Source organism: Salminus brasiliensis, chromosome 5, assembly GCF_030463535.1.
Source record: "Salminus brasiliensis chromosome 5, fSalBra1.hap2, whole genome shotgun sequence".
Lineage (NCBI taxonomy): Eukaryota > Metazoa > Chordata > Actinopteri > Characiformes > Bryconidae > Salminus > Salminus brasiliensis.
The window spans coordinates 16,635,081-16,656,147 of NC_132882.1; the positions used below are offsets into that span (position 1 = coordinate 16,635,081).

Here is a 21,067-nt window from a genome sequence, read left to right on the forward strand (position 1 = left end):
ATTATTCCAGTCACTGGCAGCAAAACAGCCCCATAGCATGATGCAACCACACAGTTAAAATGTTCATGAAGTTATTTGTCTCACTTTTATTCATCCAAACATATCTCTGGTCATTGTGGCCAACCAACTCATGACCAAACATCTGATCATAAAACCTTCTGAGCTTTCATGGCACCCTCTCAGTGTAGGTCTGTGTAAAACCTGCTAAACTGTAGACAGTGACCCTGGTGTTCCAGCAACTTCCAGTTCATGGCAGGCCTGTTCCTTGCTGGTTCTTGGGTTGTTCCTGACTAATTGAACCAATTTAGTCTCCGCTGAGGGGGACAGTTTGGGTCTTCTTACAGGCCTTAAATCTCTACAACCATCCTTCTTAGATCTGCACTGAGTTACTTAGATCTCCCCCATTGGGCTGTGTGTTGGTTAATCAATTAAGTGCGGTCAAACAAATCCTTTTTATGTGGGTACAGAGAAGCAACCCGTTGCAGTCAATCCTGAACACGATCAAGAGGGTAAAAGGCATTGGCAGGTTAAGACTTTGGTTAAGATTTTGGAGCTCTCAGCCCCACTGCAGGAATAATCTAAGTGGGAGTATGTATACGTTTGACCCGGTGTTTTTCCCATTAAATGTGTTATACATCTCTGCCCCAGAAATCACAGTCAGAGAAGTCACTGAAAGCTCAATATTGTCATGGTGTTCATGTCCATGATGACTGTATGTCAACTGTAGTTAAGTAATGTGCACTTGATATTTCCATGTGTAACTTTCAGTGATAAAAGAACATGTTCATGTAAAGTATGGTGTGCCTGTTTGGGGAAAAAAACCCAACAAACTGTCCAACCCTCATCAAAACCTATTTCTCTACAATATCACCTCTCCGATGTAAGAACAAGAATGTGGAATTGATTGTATATTTAGAATTCATACCTCCGATACTTGTTTAAATTGAATGCTGGTGAGAAATATTAAAATCACACCAAGCTTTTGTTACTGCCAGCAAGGATGCTGAGAACGAATGAAACTACAGTACCTTGTCAGTATCTAAAAAAAGAAGAGTAATTAAGGTTACATAAATGTAACATCCTGTTTATTTCTGGTTTTGCCTTATATAGCCCTTACTGTGTACCAACAGCATTTTCTGTAGTGAAAAAATAAATAAATAAAAAACAGAAGCCAATATGTAAAGACATTTTCCACAACATTTAATTTTGGACATTACCATAGCTATATGTAACTTCTGAGGACAAGTTTCAACAACAGAACATTTATTCATTGTTTTTTTTAACTGTCGTTTTCTTCTTTATAAGTCAGTACATGGTTTTGGTCCAGTAACATTTTGTGATGGTTCTTTTCCCTCAACGTACGTGGATCATTTATGTCAAACGTACAACACATGCACATGTCATTTTACCTGCTTACATCAGGGTAGGACAAAAGTCTGAGACTGACATTATGAATATAGCACTGGTTTCTTTTCTTTTTTTTCCACTTTACTAAATTTCTTTGAGACACTCATATCTAATAAGGCTATATTACAGCTATGAACCAGATGGCCAACACTGCAGTTCTATAGAGAGCACCATATTTACATCTATATTTACAGACCTTATTGTTTAAAAAGAAAAACAAAAATACTCAAGATAGTCTTTTTTTTCGGTCAAGTGAGCCATTCTAAGGCTGTACATGTTATGAAATATAAAACAAAAATATGTATATTTACAAATAGCTGCAACTTATAGCTTATTGCCAATGCCCTTAAAATCTCTTACCCTACCCCTCTCTGCTCTGGTTCGGCATGGGCCCTTTATAGCTTTCCTCTCACCCCCTACACCAGGTGATGGTCATTCACAAGCCAACTCCTGACGCTGTATTTCCTGAAAGAGTGGCCATGCTCAAGAAGATCGTTAAGGTTTCAAGAATATCTGGAGCCAGGCTGCCAGGTGACAAACCAGCACAGCTTTAACTCAAAAGCCGACCCGATGCCTGTACTCAACACAGCATTTTAAAAATCAGCAGTCCTTTCAAACAAAATAAACTTTTAAAACATATTTACATACCCTATTAGATCTCTAAGGCCAGTCAGAATTGGAGACTGGTTCATACAGTAACAAAAGTGTGAACTGCAAAAGAAGGAACCAAAGTAAAAAGAGAAAAAAACAAACAAAAAAAACAAGGTGAGAACAGCTGGGCTGAGATTTAGAGCTTAACAACAGTTAGGAACTCATTTCCTAGTGTGAAGAGGATTATTCGGGTCTTAATTTTTCACCTTTACCTTAGAATAGAACAAGCAATTAGAATAGGGGCTAAAGGAACACAGACGGACTTGATCGTTGGTGTCTTAATGGTTTTCATTAAATACCAATACAATACAATCTACTGTCTACCTCCTCCATTCCAGTGGGCCTTGTGTAGTACTGCAGTACTCTGACTCGATCATCTTATATGCAGGTGGATGCACACGTGCAAAAAAAAAAAATGTTAAAAATGGAACTAATCTGAACATAACCTCTTTGGATGTGTTTAAAATAAATATATTCAGGTGGGATTTCATAGAGTGCAATTACAAATCCAATATCACACTTCTGTCACTTTACACTATATGCAAAACATTAAGACTTTAATGTTTGGAAACTAAAGCTTATTCATCTGAACCACAGGAGAAGAATTTGCCAGTACAATTCGCATAAAATCCAAGTTACATGGATACTCTTCTAATTCTTACACAAAACAACTCAATTTTCTGACTGACTGTCAGTACTTTTTAGTTGTTGTTTTTTTGGAAAATATCCAATTAAAAGTAAAAATAAAAAAACAGATGTGAAAATAATTAAAATGATAAATCCTGCTAACTGAATGACAAACCCCCCCCCCAAAAAAAACCAAACAAAACAGAAACCAGCATTATACACTATTCACTGTATACTTAAATCAGCAAATCATGTGTTCCATATGAGCACGTTGAGCACTGAGTTGTAAACTGGTCATATAGTTTAAGACATCAGGCATGGAGAGTAATCAGAACTGGGGTTATTGTTTCTTTATTATTATTATTATCAAAATATGCTTTGCTCTTTAGTTTGGGACATAAATTTATGCTTATAGGGGATCTAAGTGCTCACATTAACTAGCATCTTCTACTCAATCATACTTTGTCATATTCATTTGTCTTTATTAAATATTTCATTGAAATCTACACTTCTGCTTGACTGACTGGCCAATGCCCAACCATTTATTCCATCTTAAGCACTTATTTCAGGAGATTAAAAGGCAAAAGAAAAGAAAACGATAGGGTGGGGGAAGCAACAGCAGGAAGTCGAGAAATGTAAAAAGCTGAGTGGGACTAAAAAAAAAAGGACCCTCCTCAAAAAAAACCCCGAAAACACAGAAACTAGCAGCATAAACCTTATAAAACCCAAAAAGGTCAAAAAAAAAAAAAAAAAAAAAAAGGGAAGGAACTCAATAAATACGTTGTAAGAATGATTAAGACAACATAGAAGGCAGGTGGCAGGTTCAAAGGTCTGCTGAGGGTCAAGAAAGGTCATACACAGCTACTAGAAGAGTACTCAAGTCCTCATTATGCTACAAATATGGCGATAGGAGCAATCTGCTACGAGGACCAGTCATGCGACCTGCCATCATATGACCTGGCAGCAGCTGGCCTGGGCAGATGTACAAAGCAGCCCGTCCCTGGGGCTCCTCTGGATGTTTACGGAGATGGTTTTTTCACACAGAGGTAGCTGGAGCACGTTGTTTTTCAAGTTCAGGTTGTTCTCCTTGGCTAGGCCTAGTCCGCTCAGCATGGCTGCTGTTTGGTCCGGGTAATGCTCCACCGACCCGCCACTGACGTTTCTAGCATGGCCCGGCATGGCCACCTTGTCCAGGCTGCTGTTAGAGCCGATGCACATCTTCCAAGAGGACTTCTCTTGCACTTTGACGCTGGAGAGGCTTTGCGGGTCAATAATGAAGCGTCCTCCTCCCCCTCCTGCTCTTGAGCTGCGAAACTGTGAGCTTAAACACAGGCTCATGAGCTTTAGGCTCTCCACCAGCTCTCCTGCACTCCGGGCTGCGCTGCGCGTAGAGCCAGATGTGGGGTTGTTGCTGCCGCTGGAGCAGCTGGAGGGGCTTCCCTGTCCTTTAGAACCACCTCCTCCACCTCCTGCACTCCCACCATTACCACCACTGTTGCTTCCGCCGCCTCCAGGGGGGCTGCCTCTGTCCGGTCCAGAGTTGCCCTCACCTGGGGGTTTGCTTTGCCCCCCACTACTACCCCCGCCATTGCCTCCAGAGTTTCCCGGAGGTCCCTCGCTGCTGTCCCTGCGGTTCCAGCTGTACGTGAAGCCGGATTCTTTGTCCAGGCGCCGCCGGTGGCTTTCCGAGTCATCGTCGCTGGTTTCTGAGCTGGAGCAGCTGGATCCACGCCCCTGGCTCTTACGTCGGTGATAGCGCTTCTGCGCCGTGCCTGGAGATGCCATGTTCATCTTGAGGCGGCTGAGCTTGGGCGGAAGGCTCTCGTCCATGTCGAAGTCGTCGTCTGACTCGCCCTCTTCCTCAAAGATCTGATTTAGCACCGGGGCACTCTTGCGCGAGGTCAGCCGGTTGGTGATGGACGGTGGCTTACGGCGCAGGATCACCTGGGTGGGAAGTGGGGATGGTTCCTGCTCCTCCTCTTCCTCCTCATCCTCCTCCACCCGGAAAAGGCAAGTGCGTTGCTTGGCGGAGGCCGATGCTGATGAGGCCACGCTGCCGGGCTTGAGAGGGTTTGAAGGAACAGAGGTTGGGAGGCCGACTGGCACAGACACACCACATGCTTCACTGCTCTCCTCCCGTCGGCCCAGATCCAGAAGCCCCTTGCTGCGGTGGCCGTTCAGCAGGTTCTCAGCGCTACGGGCGGGGGACTGCGGCCCTCCCGCATGAGAGATAGACGAAGCCGCTAGACTGTCCTCGATGTCCTGGTGCATGTCGATTTTTGTCGGCCAGGATTGCCTGTGAAGTAAATGCACACAGAGATAAATAATCTGTTTTGGTGGCAATCTGTGGAGTGCAAAATCAAATTGTGACATTTCTTGGTCCAGTTATCTAAAGTACAGAAAGCTGTTCCTGGTAACCATAACAATAGTCTCATCAACATCGGTATATCCAAAAATGGCTGAAAGGGTAAAGTACCAGAGCAACGATATGAAAACAAATGAACCTTTCTGATGGAGACAGTCCTTGACAAAAGGCAGACCTGATTCTGCTGCCAAGCTTTTAACAACCCACTGAATAAAGGGGCATGGTGAATCACAGGACGACTTGCAGACAATGTCCTGCTTCTGCTTCAGTAAAAAAAGATGCGTGTTGTAATGAGTTTATCTGCGCAAGTAAAAGAACCAGCATTGCCTTGAAGCGAAGTGACTCATCTGAATAGTTCCTACTTCGGCATACGTGTTCCTAGGTTGTCATAACCACAGTCAAACCTTTTATCAACAATACTCCACAAACCTTGTGTTGATATGGCGACAAGCCAAACAGGGCACCACGGTTGTGTTCCAGTACAGAGACCATACTGAGCAACAATACAAAGACTGGATGAAAGGCCACTTGTTCAGAACAACTTCTCTATCCAAACAGAAGCCTTTTGTGCGTCTGGAGTCCAATTAAATTCAGGCTTTGTGGTAACAGCTCTTTATGTACTCATTCTCCATGATCTCTTTAAAACACCATACTGAAGAAGTAGGTTTCAGAATTACATAATGAGATGGATGGAGCCGATCCTTTTTTATGTGCATCCCCTTCTCTCTCCTCTGCTTCTAGATAGCAGCAGCAGCATCACTGCTTTTCTAGGTCAGTCCAAACCAATTTCACAGCCCTTAAACACATTTGTCACCCCGCAAAGGGCTCAGTGGCAGAGACAGAAGATGCTGACTGTCCTTAGAGCGCACTCTGAGACAGAAAGCCTGGCATCCAGCAGAACCAGCCTCTAGCAGAGACCATTACTGAATCTCGCTCCTCTTGACAGGACAGCTTGAGCTAATATGTGCCAGTGAAAGAAAGTATAGTCAAACTTTGCTCTGGACAGGCACTACTCACTTTTAAGCGTTTGTCTTTCTCTTGTTTCACAGCCTAATCTACAGAGACCACAGAACAACACATCTCCCACAGAGCTTGTTAGAAACAACGGAAACATCCAAGACCTGCAAGAAGGCCACTGTAATCTGAGTCAGTTGTGGTCAATTCCAGTGAACCAAAGGATCTGTATTTAGCTAACCTTTTAAAGTAAGAACTATCAGGTTTACTCATAAGTCCCTAAGCTGCAGCAGAGGGCCACGGGCTAAGGCTGCAGTACCTGAAGTGGGCCTTGATGTTGCTTGGGCTGGAGGACCGTGGCTGCACCTCCTTCTCCTGCTTCTCCCGTAGGATCCGCTCCGCAAGCAGAAAGTAGGTAGCTGTGATGTGGTTGTACTTGTTAGTCTCCAGGGCTCTGGGGAGGGAGCAGAAAGACAACGTATTTAGGAGAGCGATTTAAAGAGAGAGGGAGGAAATAAAATGATGGGGAGAGAGGTCAAGCAATAAAACCTCAAGCAATAAAACTCATGCACTGGGCAAGAAATCCCTGCATTAATCAGGCAAAAAGGATAACAATGCTTCTGATGGTCTATCCTATATTCTACCCAAACTTGTGTGACTAAAATAGCAGGGTATTATAAAAAAGCATGCCAAGTCCGCATTGATTTCTGTGAGCCCTCTCATGCTGATCTAATGGAGCTGGCTACAGCTAGCATGTCCTCGGCATGGCTCCAGTGCTCAGCACAATCCAAGCACATTTGCAGTCCCTCCTCTCCGCTTCTCAGGGATTACACGTTAATGAACAAACAAATGGACTCTCTCGGCAGCCACAGAATCGCGCTAGAACAATAATCTCTGGGAAAGAGTTGAAAAGGGCAAATCTACTGGCATAACCTTCATTCAGAGCTTTTCCCAGCTGCCATCCTTGCAAAGGACAGTTAAAGATGCTGTCTTCACTTTTTGGGTTAATTCAGATGCTTTATAGTGCACAGAAGTAAATTGAAAAGGTAAGGCTGGGTAGGTTTTGACAATATTACAATTACTAATTCCTGCACCTTAATTCTGATGTTATGAAAACATTAGTCCCATATCAGACTATATGAACAAATGTATTAGGATACCTGCTTGTTTGTTGTTTCTTCTTAAAAAAGGGGTATTAGAGTTGGAGTTGGAGTAACAGCTTTCAGAGTGAATGCTTTCTACTAGATTTTGGAGCATTGCTGTGAGGCTTGGGTTGCATTCAGTGAGGATGTTGAATGATCACCACCCCACCACATATCAAAAGTACCGGATGAAGCACCATCATTCCAGAGAACACAGCTCAATGCCGGGAGACTTTATACGGCTGTAGCCCACACCTGGCATTAGGCAATAGGTTCATGTTTATCTGCTCCATAGTCTCCTATTCTATTGGCAGTACTTCTCTACAGGGACTGTAGTGTGTGCACATGCATTTGCACATCCATGTCAGCAATGTGTGCAATTTATTAGAAACCTGATAGGAGCTTCTCATTAGTAGCTTTTTTACATTTTACTGTAAATGTAAAAGTGTTTTCTAAAACACAAAATCAAGCCCATCTCTCTTTTTAGCCTTTGAAGTCTTCACAACAAACAAGCCGCAAGGAATCAATTAAAAAAAGACCCAAGCACTCTTGAAGTTATATTCTAAAGTATATTCTATTCTAGTGCCAACGCTCTAGGCACAAAGCAAGCCCCAGTAAGATTGTATTTTTCCCAAATTTTACAGAGGCTTGAAACCTTTTCCATGCTTGTGTAATCAATACAATTAAAATCCTACAAATATATATAAACAAGAGATGAATTCTGGTCGTAAATAAACAAACAGTCCATGATGCACATGTTGTCCAAAGTAATGCACCATTTTTAGTTTGAGTTTGGTTGCAGTGTTTTGATTTGAATGGTGTATTTATTTTAAAAGCCAAACTGTATTACCTAGTCTTGTATAGAAGTCTCACAGTTAGCTCCCTCATCAGATCATACTGAAGACTTTACAGATTATGTTGGGGACTTACTCATCATGATGGAAAGAGCGAGGTACAAACATATAAATCAACCAAAGCATTCTTAAAACAGACTGCACAGGATGAATCCCTCAAGACTAGTGTTTAGGTGCTTGGCAGTCTTCTGAGGGATTCTTCAGGGTGGATCGACTGTCTCTAGCAGTGGGGTTTCCCAGTTTTCTGGGTTTGGCAGAAAAGATACATCACTGATGTGATGAGACTGATGTGCACTCTTAACCATCATCCAGCAGGAGATTTTCCGTGCATGGCTCTCTTATACAAGATGCTAAAACCATTTCATCTACCACTGACAGTGGGGTTATGTGATTCTGAGGAGTAGGGTGAATAATACTACACTCATGAAGAACAACAGGGAAATCTAGTGTATTCAGTATTGCAGCTTGCATGTTTCCTGACAATACTCCCAGGTCAGTACGATGATTTTTTTCCTGGTTGATTAAGGATGCACTGTAAAGGTGGGCGGAATGAATCTCAATAATTTAGCCCAAGGTGTTTTCCTGTTTTCACAGACCTCGATATTAATCACTGTGATGTGAACAAATGGGGAAAAAAGCAGTGTGTAAACTAATGGTAGAGAAGCATGTGGTACAGAATAAGAGAGAAAATACACCAAACAACTATGAGTTGTGACCAGGTTCATGATGTATTAACACTTACTCAATGATTGTCTCGCGATCTGCAATGTCTCCCAGCACCATGCGCTGGATGATGCTGTTGTGTTCTTCCTCAGACAGGTTCTTGTGGGACACGAGAGGTGTGCTGAACTTTGTGGCCGGGGAAGGGTCCACACCCTGCAGCCACGCATGACTTTCAATCTCCTCCAGAGAGGCTCTGCGCTTTGGGTCTCTCTGCAGCATCCGGTTTATCAGACTGTTGGGGGTGAGAGGAAAAAAAAAAAGGGACAATCAGAACAATTACAGGTCAGCATTACAGAATAATGCCTGTAGCCATTGTGACTCTCACCAGAATCAATGGCCTAGTAATGGTTAGCCAGAAAAAAGCAAGTAAGAGCTGTATTATAGTAGAGAAAATGACTGGTGGTCCCATGACTATGTGAACAGAGATGGAGCCATCCTCAGAGCAGGCTGCATCAGCATTCAGCACACGCACACAGCCAAATTACAGCCCAACCTCCATGAAGAAGCGCCACAGCTGAGGTTCAGCCAGTTTACTGCTCCAGCTTCAAAAATCACTGTTGCTTCACTTAAGTACCAGCCAGCCTGTATGCTATCCACAAGCAAGAGGCTAGATTCTCTCAAGGGGGAAAAGAGAAAAGATGGAGAGAGAACTGGGTGAGAAATTTTCCTGTCCCCTTCAAAGTACACAAACAAGTATAAAGGCAAACTACCAACCACCAACATTCTTCCAAATGCCAAACAGCCGACCATTGATTGCCACTTCTTATAGGGCTTATTTTAGCAGCTAATTTAGCCATTCCTCTATGACGCATTTTGTTCTACATTAGGTATGCAGGCGGTCACACTGAAACCCCTTCCTTGGTATTTGAAGAACAATCATGATCATCAACTCCTCAGGCAACAGCAGTAGCCATTAAAGTCCTATAATCATGCCGTAATCAGCAGGGGCAGGGGCACCAAATAGCAGGGTTCAAATATAGCCTCTCATCTTGCCTAATAATGTCCGAGCAATCATGAGAAACTGACCATATCGTTATTAGAAATTACATCTTGAGTACAGGGTACATGTCCTTGGCTCTGTTGTGAGTTTAACCTTAAGCTGCCAGGTTGAGCCATGGTTCTTAAGAGGGGGCCTGCAAGAGGAAGGTTTCTACTACCATTCTCAGTGCTCATCAGATAACACTCTGTTCCCTATATAAGGTTGTACTGCTGCTCAAACACTTATTTCCATGTGCTCTAAGGGCATGGCAGAATGGCTGGCTCTGGTATGCAGAGAATTTGAACATAACTGCACAAACTGTACAAGTGTCAAACAGAGACGCGAGTGTGGTTCACATCTTTTCGTGTGAGCCAGGCTTTGTATTCAAGTCACCTCGCGTTCTCGTACCGAACAGTTTCAGGACACCATAACACAGCCCCAGTAGAGTATCTGGCACAAGGAAAAAAAAGACAGCACCTAGAACTCAGCCAACAATTTACTCAGAGGCCAGCCCACATCAATTTTTACACATTTGCCAATAAAATATTCATGCCATGCAAAAGCGTTCCATTTCTGCTCCGCGCTGAAGAGACATCCACCAGTGCGGTGGCTGGAAGAAAAGGGCTTTATCTAAAATGCATTTTCTTTTCTGAAAGGCTTGATGCCTCTTGCTGCAGTCCGCAGATGACAGCCATGTCTGCTATATTCACACTTGGCCGTTTCTGTGGCCCGTCAGAAAAAGGAGGTCACTGTATTACTCAAATTATGCTTATCAGCTAAAGGCGAGCCGTCGGTTTGAGGAGCTGCACATGGTGGAGAGACGCAGGGCTGGGTCACTGCTCAATGGTGTCTATTTGAAATGCAAATCAAATGTGTAAAAACAGATAGTAATTTAATGAGACAGAATGTTGCGCAATTAGCAGGCGATGAAATTAATCTGCCTAATACACAGGTTTTAAAATTCCTTCATTTGAAAAGGCTTGCCAGATGAAGACTGAAAAGGACAATATATCAACACCTGGCCACCACAGTCAGCAGAAGTTGACATCGGGTTAAATGTAGGTTGTGAAATCAAACTTACCATCCACTTAATTATTTCTTTTCATCAATTAGTCTAATAATTTATTTCCAATTCTTAAGGTTTTCTTTAGTGCTTGTGTGGTCGATTAAAATAATTTAGCCAGAAATGACGTGACATCCAACGATAAAGACAACACTTATAGAGCGGTTATGCTGTTGTCTTGACAAAGCACTCCAGGATACTTGCGCTTTAAGTGCTTGTGCACTGCAGTTGTACTGCTGTGATGAGCCAACTCCACTTTGCGAAGTTTACCACATTGCACATTCACACTTTAGATGCCTGTGGGAGAGTTTTTTTTTTTTTTTAGCTCTCTGGAGAAATCCATGTTTTCAGCTGGTGTATTATAGTGGAATGCTCTGCGATATGCTGGCGTTCGCTATGCAAAATGAATGTATTTCCATAATCAATGATGTTGACTATGTTGATGAGTTGCTCCAGCGCTAAACATCATTATACAATGATATTTTGTTGGTTCTAAATTGTGGGGTCAGGTAATCCAAAATCTATCTAATAGAGTCTGAGGTCAGAATTTTCATTTTCAACCAAAATATTAAGCCTGTCTAAGCTCAATCTAGCAGGACAAGCAAAATAAATAATCACGAAATTGAAGAAAACATTATGTACACGCCAAAAAACAGCAAGACAACAACTGACAAACCACGCAATTGTGCATATCACAAGAAATATGATAAGTCACTCTCTTAAAAGATTAATTTGGAGAAAAAACGGATTGAAATGAAGCATCACGACCCCTAGATGTAATAAATCAGTCAAGACATGTTTGATAGCTGATGCGTGCTTCTGTAGATACTGCACTTCGACTGTCAGCAATCTCATCTTGGTAAATCAAAGCAAAATTGGGCATTTATTTGCTTTAAAGATCGATCCAAAAGCTACATAAACAACAGGATTTAGTAAAACAGCATGGGCATGTGTTTATGCTAAAATGATATAAAAAGGGTATCCCACTATTCGACTATGTGGAGAGCCCTAAAGGTGTACTTGCAGTTTGAGAGGTCTGATAGTTTTTTTTTTTTTTTTTTTAGGCAGGTATTTATTTTAGCGATGAGACTGGTGACAGTCCAAGTCTAGTGTCTGTTAGCAATGTTAACCTAGCATGTCTTGTCATGTCGACTGCATCTAGAGTGAGAAGTGTTATTTTTTCTGCAGTGAGCTAGATGGTTTCAGACAATCACTCGATGGCAATTCATGACCATATTTTAACAGTAACAGCATAAGCCAGAGTTCGGTTAAGCACCTTAATGTGTACTTTCACAATTCCTTTCACCACCCTGACTGACAAACCGCCACTAACTGAAGGTCACGGCATGAGAGCCATATCAGGTGTGTGATGAAATGACCATATGCTTTACGGGCAAAGTTCAGGAAGGCTTGTCATTATTGTGCATGTTTAATTAAAGCTCATATCTAAAGCAGCCTTTGCACAAATGAGCCCTATAGAGGTTACCGCGCATGCTGAAGTAAAGCACTGGTTAGCAATTTGTAAGATAAAAGGAAATAATGAAGCGGATTAATAACATTAAAACATTTAGAACATGAACTGTACCTTTACAGTCCCAGTGATATGAGAAAAGCAGCAATGATGAGCTTCTGTGCATGCATCAGAGCCAGCTTCTGTCTGCCCTGCCAGACTGCTGTCAGCGGTCAGCTCCCAAGAGGCTGAGCACGGTGCCTATCTACAGCACACCACAGAGCACTGATAAGATTCCAACTCCATTCTAAAATGCTCACAGGCAGTACAACCCAGCCAGCCAACACAGGGCCAGGCTGCTACAGCTTAGGAGGGTAGGCTTTCCCCCTCACTCACCACCTTGGAGAACGGCCTAGAGGATAAGGTTTAGATCATTTTTTGAGCAGAACATTGTTTGATGTAGGTTTAGAACACATCATTTGCATGTCTCTAAAGCATATGGGGGTTGCAAAAAAAAAAAAACAAACAAAACAAAACAAAAAACCCCTGAAACAATTAGGCTCCAAAACAGAAGCTAGAGGAGGATGTTATCCTCCCCTTTTCCAAGGTAAAAACTAAATATATCCTCCTCAAGCGGAAAGGCTGCAGGGGCCACCAGCGAGCCCCGGGTGGAATGCGGAACCTCTGCCCCAAGTGCGCGTGCACACACACACACACACACACACACACACACACACACACACACACACACACACACACACACACACACACACACACACACACAGAGCTTTTTATTAGTTTCCACAGCGATAAACACCACAGAGTAGCCCAGGAGTCCTACAATCTGAACATCCCTGTGAAACCATATGGACAGCCAGGATCAAAGTAGCGGAGTGTGGACTACACTAGAGGAAAACTCCTGAGAACTGAGTGAGGACTAGAGGATCACATTTAATCTGAGCAGCATAGTCATAACTGCCATATCCTCAGGGTGTAAGGAGTTCAATATGTATTACAAAATTACATTTATAATGGGCATCTGGATGCATCCTGTCAGGGCAAATTAGGCAGAGAGGAGGAAGGGCCTATGTTATCCATGTAATCTTGCTCAGATGGTCTTGTGATTTTAGAGGATTCTTAGTAGAAGGTAGTGTGGCAGGCAATGAAGTTGTTCTGTTGGACTAATCTAAATGAAAAAAAAAATCTGTATGTATGCAGACCTCTGTAGAACCACTGCCATTTTCTAACATACAACATAAATTGAAAGATGATGTGAAAGTCACCTTGAACCTGAAAATGCACACACACAGTACATGCATTGTGCAAACACTAATATTAACATTAAGTGCATATTAAGCCACTAATTTGCTGAAGTAAAAAAAATGCATTGTATTGAGAATTTACCATACCATTGATATTGAATTTTCATCCACTCTTAACATACTGGGACCAGTTCATGGTCTGTTCCATTACGTAGTCACAATGTATCAAAGGTTATATTCTAACAACTTTTTTTCAATTTTTTGTCTCATCCATTTCAGGCCACTTTGTGTTTTTATTTCTCCAGTGTTTTTAAATCACAAGTAATCATAAAAGCTGGCAAATGTCCAGAATTGATTGAAACTAGGGATGTCTCAATCAGGTTATTTCCCCCCTTAATCCTATCAGGCTCTCCTAATGAGTCTCAGCCACTACGAATCTGATCTTTATGTTTGTAGAAATAATACAGCCACACATTTTAGATAAGATGTGCTGACGATTAATACAGAAGTACTAATAGTTTCTATAATGAGGCATTCAGGACTGATTTACTTCGTTTAGTAGAAGCTATTCCTAAAATGACCATTTTACAGCGTGTTTAATATCCATTACTTGGGTTTCTGTAATGTGTGTATTAGCATTAGCGCAAGCCTCTACTTGGTTCTGAGCGCCTGGTAAAAGTGTGTCTGCAATGGTTTTATAAAGTTTCAGATATGTTCTGTTTCTATAATCCACTGCAAAATCACTCTACATTGCAGACGCAACCTTTTTGTATTATTTATTTACCTTCTGAGAACATCCTTACGGCATCACCATCATATTATCAGATCAGGCCTCGCTTACACATTCTGATTTGAAGAGAAAAATGTACACCTTACACCTTTTCACTCACCTTTTACTGAGACATACTATATATCCATTTCCCCACAATATAACAGTTCCCTGGGGTTTTAATGAAATGTCTGTGACCTGGTTTAGTCGAAATACCTCGAGGATCAAGCACCACTGTACCCTTTTCATTCGGCCTAAATCAGCTCTAATGATACTGGCTGGTTTGAGTGGCTGTTCCCTTAAAAGACTGGACTGTTCACCTCCCCTCCCCCTCATCCTTTCCATTATTACTAGGGTAGAGATACTCAAATAAGGGGGGCGGGCAGGGGAAGTAAGTTCCATATATGCCCCTTAAACTTCTTTCTAAATTTGAGCCATTTGCAGCCTGTACACAAAAAAGCTATTCAGTAAATGTGAAATGTGCTACTGCTTCCGTTAAGCAATACTGGTCGCTTGACACAAAGTAATACACAACTCAAAACTAAAATAAAAATCAAGGTTCTTGTGTGTACTGGCCTTCCCTATTTGGCCGATCCCTTCATTGCTGAAAAGACAGCAGATGGGCCTTCGGTAATGGTAGTAAGCCAGCCACTACTCCCATTAACCACATGGCGAGCAGCTTTGCCTGTCAGCGTCATCCTCTCTCCCACAACACTGAAACATGACCCAGAGCAGCCAATACTAGTTGAAAGAGGGTGTGATTTGAGAGATAACCACACAGCTAGGACCACAGTGTAACAATGTTCTCACTGGTTCTCCTTGAGATGCATGATGGTTGATCCAGCTGGAGCAGGAAAAAGCGCATCACTGCTACAACCACTGGCAGGAAGTTTACACTGCATATGCCAAAGTAAAGTAAACACTGCTGGGCAAGGGAACTGGGAGAAAAGCATTATGGGAAGAATTTTCAGCAGTGCCCTATGGAGTTCAAGATGGAGGGGGGGACACGCCCTGCAGAGAAAAGATATTACACAACTAAAATCGACACAGTGGTGAAGCCAGTTATAGAGCTGCTGCTTTCAGATAAGTCTCCTGGGTGTGTCTGTCTGATGTCTACCTTTCATACAGATACACTACAGAGCACGATGAGCAGATAGTTAAGACTTGCTAAACACAAATGTTTGAAGAGACTACTGGGAGGGTAGAATTCAGACGAAAGTGGCAAGAAAGGTCCAGATTATGTACTGAAGGCCAAGGATGAAAATGGCATGGAGTTGCCTGTTTTTTCCTTTTATGGATTTATTTATTTATCAATGTTATCTACTTTGTTTGCTAGAGACTTAGTGCACATCTAAGCAATAATGAAGTGTTCACTAGGGTTGTACCTGACTGTCAGTCAAATTGGATACAAAGATTTGACTATTTGTTCAAAGGTTTAGGAACATATTTTTAAGCATTTAAATCAGTAAAAGAGATACTCTCTCTTTTCCCTGCACAAATAGCTAATAGGTCCAAGACGAAAGATGGGCCTGGCCTATTTAAAAACACAGGACAGATGCGTGGCCACACTTTCCCATGTTATGACAAGCTTATCAAAGATATACAAAACATTTTGAATTAACCTGTAAATGGACTTACTGCCTGCAACTTACTCTTTTTGAGTGGTTTGCCATGTTCGATGTTGTTGAATGATAAATGCAAGCTCTGTGTACATGAATTTGCTTAAGTTATTTGCTTATGTTAGAATTCTGTTTCAAAAATCCTGCATTTTGCAAAAAAAAACAAAAAACAAAAACAAAAAACACACAATCCTTCTCAAATGCTCAACCTGAAGGACCTAAGTTGATGGGTCTCCTCAACTAAAGTCTTAACTTTGAATAGTCCTCAGCAAACAAGGTCGGCCAGAAAATCTGCCACTTTCAAAACACAACCCAATCAAGAGGAGTCTTTCTGTCTGACTAACATGCAAAACAACCAATGTCCACTCACCTGTATAAAATAATTTCTTATATAAAGTTACCATAGAAAGTACAAGTAATATTACAAAGAATGCCTTAATACTTTACAGGGCTAATGTTACGTCTTCTGCATTATGACCACCATTACAAGATACCCAGGAAGGAAAGGGTTGTAGAGGGGGAAATAGAGAAGTGAAAGAGAAGTGCTTAAATCACGGCTGTACCAGACTGTAGAACTTCTTAAAGCTGTTTGGCTAAATAACTTTTAAAAAGGGGGGCAGGGCACAATAGCACACCCGGTTGATGGACATATGTCATCTGGGGACAGACTTTCCAGGCATCACAGCCTCTGAAAGTCCATAAATGGCATTGACACAGTGTGGCTGACAGCTCACACTTCAGGGGTTACTGCACAAGTGTGCTCTACAATTCTGTTACAATTTCCTCCCCATTTAAAACAAGTCAATTGGGGGCAAATAACTCGGGCTAAAAGCCTCCAAGTGCATATTAAATGAATGAAACTATCAAGCACTGCTGTAATATGAATACGGCTCCGGCTGTACAGCACGTACTAACTAATCAGGCCCTGATTATTCACGGACACTGGCAAAAGAGGCGGCCCAATTGACTGGCTGACGGTTTCTCATCTGTATATCCCAAACAGCTGAAATACCGGTGTAACTAAAAACATCACAGTCTTACAGGGCAGTACCCCAGATCTATCTACAATATTTGGTTCATTGTCTATCTATAAATGTGTTTTCCCTGTCCACAATAGAAGTGCTGTAGCTCTAGTATTCAACCAGACTTTTAGTGGTCACGTTTGGCAAACAATTCACTCATTAAGTGAGGCCACAGGGAGTTGAGGTGGTCATCTGCAGTGCTGTTCCCTGGAGCGACTCCAGTACGAGGTTAGGTATCATCCTCAGGGAAACAGCAGCTCTGAGAAACAGCAGCCAAAGCCACAATACATCTGCCACTCATCTGAAACCAGATCAATGATTCTAGAGATCATATGACCCTATTTTATTACTTTTCTAATGCCAATATCAATACTAAACCCTTAAGTGCTTTTTTTGTTTTCTTGAAACATAAAATATAGGCTTCCATGCATAATACTCTACATGAACTACTATCCCATGTAAAGAATCAACTGTATGATTTACAAAAAAAAAAAAAAAAAAAAAAAAAAAAAATCTTGTTTTAATTTAGTATCATTAAATACTACAAAAATGAAATGTGAGGCTAGTGCATGTTAAATGATATGACAAACTAAGTTAATAAACGTAAAAAAGTCCATCTACTTACATAGAGTTTTTGATTACAGCCTGTACAACTACTGTTCTCACAGGACGTTATAATTTAATTTCAATATCAGGTGTCTTGTTTCATTACAAGCATTTCAGTATTAATTTAGCCTAGATCTGCTACAGAATCCGACTGGTTAAAATTGTATTGTTTTTACACACTGGATCATCAACTCATTTAAATTGGTCCTCTGGTTTTACTTTAGGATGTGATGTGATACCACTTTTTTTACAGTGGTAATCAACTGAGACCCAACGTCACATACTTCCTCAATTCACAGCAAGCCAACTATTTACAACACCATGATTTCATAACATCTTCCTAGTAACGAAAGGGGAAATCTGCATCAATATCTCAAAAAGTCCTTTTTGTTTTGGCTGGCCAAACATAGCTCTGAACTTGAACTGAAATAAGCATGGCCAGGGAAGGCCACAGTTGTAAACATTAAAGCGAGAGAGGGAACTTGCTGTTCAAGGAGCACAAACGACTGAATCAGTCAAGCCTGACTGCTGATGGGGAGAGCTGTTGGAAACCACAGAAATAGCTGGTGTCTACTCCCACAGGATTTAGTCAGAAGCTAAATAAGACGCTATGGCATTTTGTACTTATGTACTTTGTGGAGAACCTCAAAAATGCTATATTTCTAATAAAATTAAATGTCTGGAATAACGGGATGATCAAACGACAAATCCTCACAGATATAGATTTTCTTGACATAAAATAATTAGATTGAATAATGTACCATTTCATAACTTATTCCTGTTGTTCAAGAAATACTGAAATGCACTTTCATTTTAAAAAGGACCAGAACAGCCTATGCTGAAATAATTGCGCAAGTTGTCCTTTTCGTTCAACATTACAACAGAAGACTTCTGACGCGCTACGCAACAAAAACATGACACACTAAGTTGTGCATGGTCACTTCAGAATTGTACAAACACCACTTTCCCTGCATTGTTCTCATCAATAAAATTTCATGGCGCTGTTGCAGTTCAGCAATGTTAACAACATTAAAATGTTTGTCTAAACAATTTCAAAATAGAGACATTTCTCTGTCAAAAAATAGAAAAATAAAAGTATATTTTCTACTTCTTACTGCTAGCAACATGGACCCAATGTTTGTCAATGAGGAGTCTGCTGATGTTCTGCTTAACCACTGGTGCTGCACCTCTGCTGATGTGAAACCAAAGCAGAAACATCAAGCAAAGAAACAGGGTAGTCTACGTCACGGCAGAGCAATATGAAAAGGGTGCAGAATTAAGATGCAGAAATGATTCTCTGTTAGGTCAAAGGATTGGTGGAAAATATTTTGCAGATCTTTATAGAATATGTATTAAAAATAAATAAATAAAAACTGGTTCCATATATGTTAAATAGTTCCACAGTACGTACAAGCCAAATACCCCTAGAATCAAACCAGTTTGAGACTTTGCAGAGTGTCCAGATTTGGTGCCATGGAGCATTTTAAATTTCAATGATTTTGAAAGCCCCTGCTCAGCCCATCACATTCAGCTCTAAAATGTTTGCAAAGTGGAGGGAACATGCAGTGTTGTCAGTTCAGCCTTGAATCTGTTCAGGATAATATGGCTGGCGGTACAGAATAGATTCAGGGCAAGGTTATAGTGTTTCTAGCTGATAAGGCATATGTAAGAAAACAAACTGTACTTTGATGACAGGGTACAGTGTACTCACTCTTTGCAGGCATTGGAGACATGGGTTGGTACAGTGTATTTACAGTCCATAATCATGGTGAGGGTTTCACTGTCATTGGCCTCCTGGAAAGGAGGCTGTCCACAAACCAGCATGAAGAGGATCACTCCAAGGCTCCAGATATCTACAGGACAAAAATACAATTTTATTGCATGGCTTTAAATAAGGACATATACTGTAAGTACAAGTAAACAAAGTGTTGATTCATTATACATTTAAATTTCACATGACACCGTAAAAGACATTGAGAGTGTAATGGTTGTGGTTTGCACTGATAGCTGGACTGCTGTCCAGCCACTGACGGGCAACAAATAACAAATGAAGCAGTCCACAAGCTGAGCAAAACTGGTTTTCCAGGGTCAATATAGCCACAAGCTATTCCAACAGCTTTGGCTGTCACAATACATGGGAAGCCATTCATGGGAGCTCCTGGGTGCTTTACTACCCCACTAACTCCCAAAAGCTAAAATCTAGCACAAATACAAATGCAGCAACTGTAATAAACAAATCATGTACACCTATTGCAGAGAGGTTACGCATTTTACATCTATAATTCAGAGCAATGTTCTCTAACCCAGTCCATGGGGAAACCCTCAAATAGTGCATTTTTTTGCTTTTTTGCCAGCTCTTGTCACCTGAACCACACAGTCAACAGTGAAAACCTGGTTCAGCTGTGCTGGGAACTGGGACAGAGCAGAAAAATGTAGACTGCGTGGTGTTCCCAAGGACTGGATTCGGAATTACTGATATTAAGGAAATGCACAGGCCCAAAAGTACCCAATTCTAATACTGAAACACACAATTACATAAAACTAGCAATAGAGCATGATCTAATGTGAATGATGTTGTAATTTAAGTAAAAGGGAGCACAGGAAATATGAGCATAAATTCCCATTTGACTTCTCATAGGATTATACAGAACCTCCTCTCAAGCTGCAGCTCATTTGGAGATGAAGAACATCCTAATAAATTGGTAACTAGATGGACAAAACAGAGACAAAACAGCTGTCAAATCCCAGCAGTGCTTCAGCCTGCTTAACAACCAGCAGTAGGGCATGGTGGGTTTATTTCATATTGACAGCAACTGACCCGTTATATGCACTGAGAGTACAGTAAAGGTTTACTACACAGCAAGGCTCTTTACATGAGTCGTCTGGACATCATTCAGTGCAGTTTCATGTTTTAATGCATGGTTCATCCCACTTAAACTACAGAGGCTGTGTGCACTGGCAGTAACCGTGTCTTATGAGAAGGTAATGAGGGATGCTATATTGCATGATGGCACCTACATATGTTCTATTTAGCAACAGAGCTATACATATGGTCCTTAATGAAAAAAGCCATACAGTGTGCAATGGCAGTGGCTGCCCTGTTCCTGCTGGGCTCTGGTCAACTGTGATGACCCACTGCACCCTAAGCTGCAGGTTCCATCTGACTCCTGACAGAATGATTGCTGCAGAATAAGACTGCTCCAGCATGTCACTGATGCCAGAGCAGCGTACTTACAGACAGGCTGATGCGGTCACTCAGTTAGGAACACACACAATCAACATCGCTCATAGGAGAATCTGGTATGCAGTGGTCAACACAAACCAAAAGTGCTACAAGAAAGGATAAGCGATTAACCGGCAATATGGGCACTGATGCAATCTATAAAGCCCCAAACTCTCAACTCTCAGAACTCTCTTAACACTTTGGTGCCAGTTACCACAGGACACCATCAGAGGTCTTGTGGAGTACACAACTTAAATGGTCAGATATGTTGTGGCAGCACAAAGGAGATCTACTCAAATACGTTTACAATTCCTTTGAGGTTAGTAACCTAATCATAAAAATGTGTCAAAT

The 21,067-nt window shown here is 41.5% G+C and overlaps 1 protein-coding gene across 3 annotated transcripts in view; it reads right to left on the reverse strand.

Moving 5' to 3' along the window:
* Positions 1 to 1,092: 1,092 nt before the first annotated feature.
* The window catches only part of snrka (SNF related kinase a), a 37,046-nt gene continuing 17,071 nt past the window's right edge, over positions 1,093 to 21,067 (reverse strand). For all 3 annotated transcript variants that reach the window (XM_072679666.1, XM_072679665.1, XM_072679664.1), the window contains 4 exons: positions 19,205 to 19,346; positions 8,743 to 8,955; positions 6,324 to 6,458; positions 1,093 to 4,981 (listed from right to left, as the gene is read on the reverse strand). In XM_072679666.1, the coding sequence (XP_072535767.1) occupies positions 3,634 to 4,981; positions 6,324 to 6,458; positions 8,743 to 8,955; positions 19,205 to 19,346 (1,838 nt within the window). In that variant the 3' untranslated portion in view covers positions 1,093 to 3,633. The remainder of the gene's footprint in view (positions 4,982 to 6,323; positions 6,459 to 8,742; positions 8,956 to 19,204; positions 19,347 to 21,067) is intronic.